The sequence below is a fragment of the Belonocnema kinseyi genome, chromosome 4 (genome assembly GCF_010883055.1).
Source record: "Belonocnema kinseyi isolate 2016_QV_RU_SX_M_011 chromosome 4, B_treatae_v1, whole genome shotgun sequence".
Classification (NCBI taxonomy): domain Eukaryota; kingdom Metazoa; phylum Arthropoda; class Insecta; order Hymenoptera; family Cynipidae; genus Belonocnema; species Belonocnema kinseyi.
The window spans coordinates 36,226,522-36,236,322 of record NC_046660.1 but is presented as its reverse complement, the minus strand read 5'-3'; the positions used below and the strand labels follow the sequence as shown (position 1 = coordinate 36,236,322).

The 9,801-nt window shown below is 30.5% G+C and overlaps 1 protein-coding gene and 1 pseudogene across 1 annotated transcript in view; both read right to left on the bottom strand.

Moving 5' to 3' along the window:
* Positions 1-237: 237 nt before the first annotated feature.
* The window catches only part of LOC117171482, a 30,770-nt gene continuing 21,206 nt past the window's right edge, over positions 238-9,801 (bottom strand). Inside the window, exons 3-4 of the mRNA XM_033358838.1 lie at positions 7,256-7,642; positions 238-1,702 (exon numbers count right to left, since the gene is read on the bottom strand). Of these exons, the coding sequence (XP_033214729.1) occupies positions 905-1,702; positions 7,256-7,642 (1,185 nt within the window). The 3' untranslated portion in view covers positions 238-904. The remainder of the gene's footprint in view (positions 1,703-7,255; positions 7,643-9,801) is intronic.
* LOC117172216 lies at positions 8,457-8,601 on the bottom strand (annotated as a pseudogene).

Here is a 9,801-nt window from a genome sequence, read left to right as displayed (position 1 = left end):
TTTTATATTAAAATTGATTCAATTTAAAAGATTTGAAATGGAAAATTATTCAATTTTGAAGATTTAAAATAAAAAATGGTTAAAATTTTCGGAGATTCAATAAAATCCTTTAAATCTGGTTTTTGAAAATCCTTGGAAATCTTTAGACATTCTAAAAATTATTTCAAGTATCTTAAAATTTTATGTATGTCTTAAAATTTTATATATGCCTTAAAATCCTTTAGAATACCTCAAAATTCCTTAAATATGATTTGAATTAAGCTCAGGTATTCATTAAAAATATCTAGAAAAAACTTTTAATCCCTAGAAATATTTTTTTCTCCATAAATTCTCTTATAATTTTTAATACTCTTAATTTCTATTCTGATTTTCTTATAATTGTTTGCTATAATAGTTTTTCAAGAATCGCGAAAAAATTATAAGAAATTCATGATAGGAAAATCATTATTGACCTATTTTGAATTTTCCTTACAATTTTTTCGTAAGGAGGGCTCACAAGGTAGGAGGCATAAAGTTGCATGGATTTGCAAAAGGTGCATGGGATTGCAAAAGCTATATGGGTTTGAAGAATGTGCTTGGGCTTGCAGAAGGTGCGTGGGTTTGCAAAAGGTGCGTGGGTTTGCAAAAGGTGCGTGGGTTTGCAAAAGGTGCATGGGATTGCAAGAGATTTTCGAGAGAGTGTACACGAAATTGCAGAAGTAATTAACCTCACTGCCATCTTCTCGATTATTGCATACATATTACTAACAATATGTTATCAAGGGTCCATGACTAGTCCTAAAACAGTTATGAGAACAAGTCGTGGATCGCCCATTATTAATAGTGACTGGCCACGGTTTCATTTTAGGTCATGTGTAAAGTCAACCAACTCATCATCCTAAAATCATCTTACTGTTCTTCATCTTCAGCCGTAGCTTATGGTATAACCCATGGAGAGCATAAGGGTTTCTTTGATAGCTGGGTGCAATTGCTTTTCAATATATTGAGTTAAAGCTTGACTCGCTCCTCGCAGAAACACATCCTCCATTTCTCTAGCCACATTCTCTCTCGACTGCCAGTCCCGACTAAGCCCTTCCAAATTATCAGCAAGTTGCTCATCAAGAATCTCTCTCGTTTCCCGCGGAGTCTCCTTTTGTGGAACCTCGATTTCTTCCTTCTGGCCGTCCTTATCCGTCTTTTCAGGCGAATCTGCTTTCCATCTTGGAATTTGAGTCAAATTTCCATCAGTCGTCAAATTGAAGGGATCCGTTTTTAGCCTACCAGCCCGTTTTTTAGCTAGAGCCGCTACAAAATCATTTGGGGTGATCACTTCCGAAGACTTCTCGACTTCGGTTCCATCAGATAAATTTTGAGCAAGCTGAGTTTGGCTCAAAGTTGTTGTGGTTTGGTAGATACTTGTTGGTTGAGGATTTCCTATTTGTGGTCGGTTTTCAGTGTGATTGTCGATGCTCGTTTTATTGATATTACTGTTAGGTAGTTCTAAATTATGAGAGAGAAGATTGTCCACTGATCTCCTTTTACGATTATCTGCCCTCGTAATCCACTTACTCTTCCGCCAGATTCCTAACCGAGCATCAGGGGCATATAACGCTCGAGATTGACGACTTTCGTTAACTATTGCAATATCTTCTTCGTTTGCGACACCTACCAACTCGCGCGGTTCTGCTGCGTCGTAACTTGTGGCTGTTGCTATGGGAATTACCTGTGAAAAAGATCATAATTTTTTAGAGTGTGATGCAGCGGTGTAGTCCTGAAAGAAAAATTAACCATGCGCTACTTTCGATAAATTACCTTATTAGTTTAAACCCTTTGCGGCATGGTGGGAATACCGTATTCCCACCTTTTTTCATATCATTTGTTGCGCTTTTAGAGTAGTTTTTATTGGATTTTACACAGGTTTTTTTTTTAATTTCATGCTCGCAGGATGATAGAAAATTGAAATTTTTGTGCGAAGGGTTTCTGAGGTCGCTGAATACGAATCTGGACTCAGATTTTGAAAATTCAAAATGACGGATCCAATATGGCTGCCGAAATTGGGAATATTTTTGGATTTTATCTGAAAATTGGTATACAGGGTTTTTTGGGGTCAGTGATTACGAATATGAATTGAGATTTTGAAAATTTAAAATGTTGGATACAAAATGGCGCCCGAAACTTAGAATATTTTTGGATTTTTTTCTGAAAATTGGTATACAGAGGTTTTTGGGGTTGTGGATCACGAATCTGAAAACAGACTTTGAAAATCCAAAATGACGTATACAATATGGCGGTCAAAATAATAAAGTTTTCTGGATTTTTTTTAAAAATGAGTGCACAAGGATTTTTAGAGTCACTGATCACGAATCTGAATTTAGATTTTGAAAATTCAGAAAATTGGTACTAATCCATGTTTTAGGTGAGTAGGTGTATATTTTTTCAAACGGTAATATTCTAAATATTTGTCATTTTGAATACAGATTCAAAATCAGCGACCCCTGCCTGTGCCAACTTTAAAAGAACAATTTACAAATATTTTGACTTTTGGCCCGCCATGTTGAATTTTAAAAATCTGAGTTCGGATTCGTGATTAGCGACTCCAAAAAAACCCTGTATACCAATTCTAAAAAAAAAATCCAAAAATATTCCAAATTTAAGTCGCCATATTGGATCCACCATTTTGAATTTTCTAAATCTGAGTTCAGATTCGCGATCAATGATCCCAAAAACCCCCGTATTCCAATTTTCAGACAAATAAAATAATATGCCAAACGTTAGCCGCCATATTGGACCCGCCATTTTGAATTTTCAAAATCTGAGTTCAGATTCGTAATCAGCAACCCCACAAACTCCTATGTACCAATTTTCATGAAAACTCGTTTCCCTAGAAAATGTATGCCGGAAAGGGTTAAGGGGATGGGAGGTTAAACTATGATTGGTAACAGCCCAATAAGAAAATCCAACTCTATTTTTGAGCAAAAGTTCTTTTTTTTTATTGAAAAGGCTACTATTATATTTTTGGTTAGGAATTCAGATTATTTGGTTAAAAATTCTATTATTTGGTTGAAAATTTAAATATTTCGTTGAAAATGCCACTGTATTGTTAAAAAGTCATATTTTGTATCAAAAATTAAACTACTTGTTAAAAATCGTTTTTTTAAATTAAAGATTAATCTCTTGGGTTGAAGATTTGAATATTTTGATGAAAATTCGTTTCATGTTTGGTTGAAAATTCGTGTATCTTGTTAAAAAGTAAATTATTTAACTTAAAGTTGACCTGATTTGTAAAAAATATTAATTTTTTTTATTAAGGATTCATAATTATAGTTTAAAATTCAAGTATTTGTTTTAAAATGAACTTTTATATTAAAAATGATATTGTTTTGTAGAAAATTGATCCTTTTGTCTTGAAAATTCAACAATTTTGTTAAAAAAATGCAACTATTTGGTAGAAAATCAATTTGGTATAAAATTAAAACGTTTTATAGGGAGTTAAACTTTACGGTGGACCAATCATATTTTTGGATTGAAAATTCATGTCTTTTGTTAAAAATTTATCTTTTTTTAGTAGAACATTCCACCGTTCTGTAGGAAATTCCTCTTTTTGACTTTAAAATTCAACAATCTGGTAGAAATTTAAACTTGTCAGTTGAAAAATCATATTTTTTAATTCAAAATTCGACTTGATTGTAAATCATTTGTCTTTAAAATTAAATTTTTTTGTCAAAAATTCATGAATTTAGTTAAAAATTCATTTTTTTTTTTAGAAAATTCTACTGTTTGCTTTTACATGAAGTTTTATGTTAAAAATTATACTGTTTTGTAGAAAAATGATACTTTGGTCTTGAAAATTCAATAATTTTATTTAAAAAATTCAACTATTCGGTTGAAAATTAGTTTTGTAGACAATTAAACTATTTTGTATAAAAATTTAATTTTTCGGTTAAAAAGCATATTTTTGGGTTGAAATTTCATCTTTTTTTTGTAGATAATTCGTGTTTTTGTTTTTAAAATGAAATAATTTTGTTAAAAATTCATCTTTATTAGTAGAAGATTCTACTCTTTGTAGCAAATTCATCTTTTTGACTTGAAAATTCAACAATTTGGTAGAAAATAAAAAGTTTCCAATTAAAAAATAATATTTTTGGGTTTAAAATTCGACTGTATTGTAAATAATTCGTCTTTTTGTCTTTAAAATTAAATCATTATGTTTAAAATTCATACATTTTGTTCACAAGTCATATTTTTTGGTAGAAAATTCTACTGCTTTTTAGAAAATTAATCTTTCTGGCTTTAAAAGTCAATAATTCGTCTTTTCGTCTTTAAAATGAAATAATTTGGTTGAAAATTCATGTATTATATCCAAAATTAAACTGTTTTGATAGAACATTCTATTGTTTTGCAAAAAAAATCAACTTTTAGCTTGAAAATTAAATTTTTCGGTTGAAAAATCATATTTTTGGGTTCAAAAATAAACTTTATTGTAGATAATTCGCCTTTTTAACTTTAAAATTAAATAATTTTGTTGAAAATTGATGTATTTTACTCTAAGTTCAAAATCTTTGGTAAAAAATTAATCTTCTTTGTCGAAAATTGATAATTTTGGTTAAAAATTTAACAACTTTATTGAAAAACCATTGTTTTATTTAAAAATATTTTTTTTTATCTAAAAATTTAAATGTTCCATGTTTGGTTAAATCTTTATCCTGTGTATTGCATGAGTTAAGAGTTCAACTATTTGGTAGAAAATTCATCTATTTTTTTCAAAACTTGTCTTTTTGGTTAGAAAATTAATTTTGGTCGTTGAATATTTAACTTTTTGGTAGAAAGTTCATCTATTTTGTTAGAAAGTTGTATTTTTGGATAGAAAAAGGATTTTTGTTTGTTGAAAGTTCATCTTTTTGGTTGAGATTGTATCTATCTTGTAAAAAATTCATTAAAAGTATTGAATAAGATTAAATTAAAACATTCAAAATGATTGGTTATTTTAATTTTAAACGCTCAAAGGTTCAAAAATTAAAAAAGAGAGTTTATTATTACTTTAATTCCTATTGATACTTTGGAACATTGAAAATCGTATAACTTTTAGGTTAAATGTTATGAATTATACGTTTTTAAAATAATTAAAATCCATCATGAATAGTTCAATAATTTTCAGAATTAAATTTTTTTTTAAATTGTAAGGAACAATTTGAAATAGACAACGTACAAATTAAAAAAAATCAATATCTAGATAATCACATCGAAATCAAATCCATAATAAATATCAATCAATAAAATTCACAGATAAATAATCAAATATCTAAGTAAAAAAATGTTGAGATTAGAGAATTCCAAACTTTTGCTTCAAACTCAAATTGTTTAAAATTTTGCAATTTGAAAACTGAAGCCTAGAAGAGTTAAATAAATACATTTTAAATTAAAAATTGGCACATGAGATCATTTCAATTGCTCTATCTTGATAATAAAATTCAATAATATTTCAGTTTTAAACGAGAGTTTATGACGCTCTTATCTGTAATCATACAAAATTGTATAATTTCGGGTTGAAAAATTTTGGTAGAAAAATAATTACATCGAAACTGTCCAAAATTTAATAATTTCAAATTCTAATTTACAAATAAGACAACTTTAATTTCATAACCTTGAACAATTTCAAAATAAAATTCATAATTTTCGTTGAAAATTAACTTTTTTCTAAAAATATCAATTGTTAATGGAAAAGTCGACTTTCAATTGAAAATTCAACAATTTTTTAGAAACTTCATCCGTTTTTTAAAAAGTTCAGTATTATTGTGTTTGAAAATTCATAATTTTAGGTTGAAAATTCGCCAGTTTTGCTAAAAAAATCACTTTTCTAAGTTTAAATTTACTGGTTTTCAAAGAAAATTTAACTACTGCATTTTCGTTTAAAAAGTGATCTTTTTTAGACAACAAATTTTAGTGTTAGGTTTAAATTCGTATTTTTCGTTAGAAAATAATCTTTTTGGTTGAAAATTCGTGTATTTTGGTAGAAAATCTTTTTTTTTAAATATAACTGTTTAGTTAAAAAATTGCCTTTTTTGGTTAAGGATTCAACAATTGTGTTGAAAAGTCGTATTTTTGTTTAATTCAATTGTTTCTTATTTTTATTTAAATTCCTTTTTGTTAAAATAAAAAAATTCTTAGTTGAAACTATTTTTTTAAACTTAAAATTGAACTATTTAATAAAAAAATAACTCTTTTTGTTGATCTTTATATTTTCGGATTAAAAATGTAACTGTTTTGTGTAGAAAATTCGTCTTTTTGTCTTAAAAATTCAAGAGTTTGGTAGAATATTAAACTGTTTTGTAGAAGATTTTTCTATTAAAAATGTTCTTTGATGAGAATTAAACGATTACATTTTTGGTTGAAAATTTATGTTATTTATTGAAAAACGTATTTTCGGGGTAAAATTAATCTTATTGTTTGAAAATTCAACTGTTTTTTTTTAAATGTATACATTTTGCTGAAAATTCGTCTTTTAGAAGAAAATTAATCTCGGAGGTTATAAATTCAACTGTTTGATTTAAACTTATATACTTTGTTGAAAATTTATTTTGTGATTTAAAAACAAATTTTTTAACTTAAAATTTAATTATTTAATTAAAAATTGATTTTTTGTTGAACTTTACATTTTTTATTTTAAACATTGAACTATTTAGTTGAATATTGATGTAATTTGTTGAAAATTCGTCTTTTTTGGTAGAAAATTAACCTTTTTAGTTGAAAATTCAACTTTTTTGTTAGAAATGTATGTATTTCGTTCACAATTTCGCCTTTTTTTGGTAAAAAAAAAAACAAACAAGCAGTGTGCTTGGTAGAAAATGCAAATATTTTATTAAAATTGTATATATATTTTCTTGAAAATTCATCTTTTTCGTAGATAATTAATATTTTGGTTAAAAATTTGACTTTATGGTTGAAAATATAATTATTTGGTTGAAAATATAATTTTTTGTTTGAAAATTTAACTCTTTTCTAGAAATCTCGTTTTTTTATCTTGAAAATTCCACTATTTTGTTCAAAATTTAAGTATTTGGTTGAGAATTCGCTATTGATCGCCTTTGACTTTATCTAACTTAGGATGCTTTAAATTAGTACAATATTAAACGTTTAAATTTGAAATAACCCCAAAAAATGTTTGAAAAGGGGAAAAAATCGGGTTCTTTTTTGAGCTGCCAGAAAAATGATATCTGGTTAAGAAAAGGAACCTATTCGTCGATCTGAATCAATAAAATAGTTCCACAGAGTGTTTTACCTCGTCATCCGGTTTCTGATGCGGTGGCAATTTATCCTGTCTTTTAATTTGCTTGTCAACCCTAGTAGTAGGCCGACATCCATATGCATAAATCGAAGCAAATCTTGGTTCCATGAAACTAGATTCAGTTCGAATACGCATTGTTCCCCGCCCTCGAGCTATGGGACTCGTGTAAAATTCAATACCAGCACGTCTCAGTCTTAAAGTCATTCTGCAAGATTCTGACGGAAAGTTAGCTCGATAATCACGTGGAACTAAGGAGACTAGTCCTGAAACTGACAAGTCGTTGAAGACAACCCGAGTGTGAATTGAGTTGTCATTTGGCTGATATGCACACTTTTCAACTTGAGCCCAAGGTCCACTACGCGTAGTCGAATCCTGTGGGAGCTAAAACCAAATTAATTGAATTAAATTCCTGTATAGGGTCCTCGGGGGATCCTGTACATGTTCTTCTACACGAATCTGCACACGAAACCTGTACATGAACCCGGAGAGGAACCTGTAACGATAAAGGAACCTTTCCATAATCCTGTACAGGTTCATTTTCAAAGTAATTTGAGGCGATCGAGTATAGGTCCCTGTATATATCCCACATCTTAATTAACTATATGAAGGTACCTGTACAGGATCATTCAAAGGTTAGCCTGCATACAGGTTCCTTTGCAGGTTCGTGTACAGAAACATGTGTGGGATTCTTCGAGGTTCCTGTAAAGAGAATTTTCATCTACGAAATTAATCATAAAACGTAAAGAGAACCCAGCAAACATGGTTACTGAAAATATTTGTAACTGTTTAAGAACAAAAAAGAACGTATTCTAGAACAGGTTACGAACATGCGAGTAACTATGGCATCCTCCCTACATCAGAACAATTCTGTGACATATGATCTGTATAACAAAATTTTAACAGATCTATAACGTTGTGACAACCGATCTGTAATATTTCTAGAACAATTCTAGAACTTTGATGCGCTGCATGGTAAAAAATGTAGGACAATTCTATAACAGTTCTATAACAATTCGATAAAAGTTCTAGAACTGTTATTTATCAAATATGGAACAAAGTTATGTACCCCTCACATCAATAGGATATCGCGGGATATTCGATTTGACCCCATTACTATCCCGGGTCATTTCAGGGATAACCCGCCGGAATACCCTGCGAAGCGGAAATTTTGATATCACCATGGATATATTTTTATCCGGGATAGCGCGTAAGCAGTCCCGACCAACAAAAATTATACGTCTGAGATATCCACATTCGGGATATTCGCAAGGGTCAGCTCGACCATATTGTTAGCGATCTAATCTTTGTTCCTAATTCTTTCTTAGAGAACACACTTGTATCAGGGTTCTAGATCTTTTATATAACACTGTTACGGCACAGTTTTAGAATAAACTTGAAACAAAAATTATAGAGCGTCACAGATTTGTCACAGTATTCTCGAACACTGTTACCTTTTTTTTATAGAATAGTTCAGTCACAATTTTTTCACAGTGTTCTAGATCTAGAACACTGTTTCCTTTTTGTTCTAGAACAGTTCTCTCATCATCTTGTAACAACTGTTATAGAACGCAGTTCCTTTTTTGATCTGGAACATTTACAGAACGTGTTTCCTGGGAAATGACAGGCTTTCTCCTATTGTTTCCCCTCTTTTCTTATTTAGACGACTCTCTCGGTTCCATTTCTCCCCCCCCCCTCACTCAACCCTCCCTTATTAACTGAAGTTTGTTGGGACTGACGTCATAACTACAATCTCCACCACATGACGATTTGCTACATAACTTTGACATGATTTCGACTCAGAAAATAAACTTATTGCATAAAGGTGATAGTTGGGCGTATAATCTAAACAATGAATAATACAAACTACAAAATAGCCTCGGAGAGGACTGGAACTTTAATTGACAAAAGGCTTGCACACGGAAAATCTAAAGGTCATGTTTCAGGCGACGAATGGAGACAGAATGTTTGGAATGCTAGGGGGGTAAATGATCTCAAGGTAAAAGAATTGCGTGAAACTATGGAGTGAGGAAACTAGATATTTTATGTGTGCCTGAAATAAAGAAAAAGGGATACGAAACTAAAGACATGAAAAAACGGCGCGTTGAAAGGCGAATTTGAAATATGGTCAGGAGTAGACAGTGAATCACATGGTAGACAAGGAGTAGGTCTGATTTTGAATGAAGGAGCAAAGCAGCGATCCGGAGACCATGATTTCGTATCTCCCAGACTGATGTGGGCTAGAATGAAAGTAGGAATCAGAAGACTATTTATCATAGCATGCTACGCGCCAGTTGATAGTGATCCCAGAGAAGTAAAAGAAGCCGTCTAGGACACTTTAAATGACACAATAAATCTTTGCGAACATGGGGAAAGAATAATTCTAATAGGAGACATGAACGGATGGATGGGCATCCAAAATCAGGATACAGAAAGAGTTATAGGTCATTTTGGGGATCCAAGAACAAACTATAACGGAGATAAATTAGTTGGTCTATGCTTAGAAAGGGGTCTGTTTATTACAAATACTTGGTTTAGACATA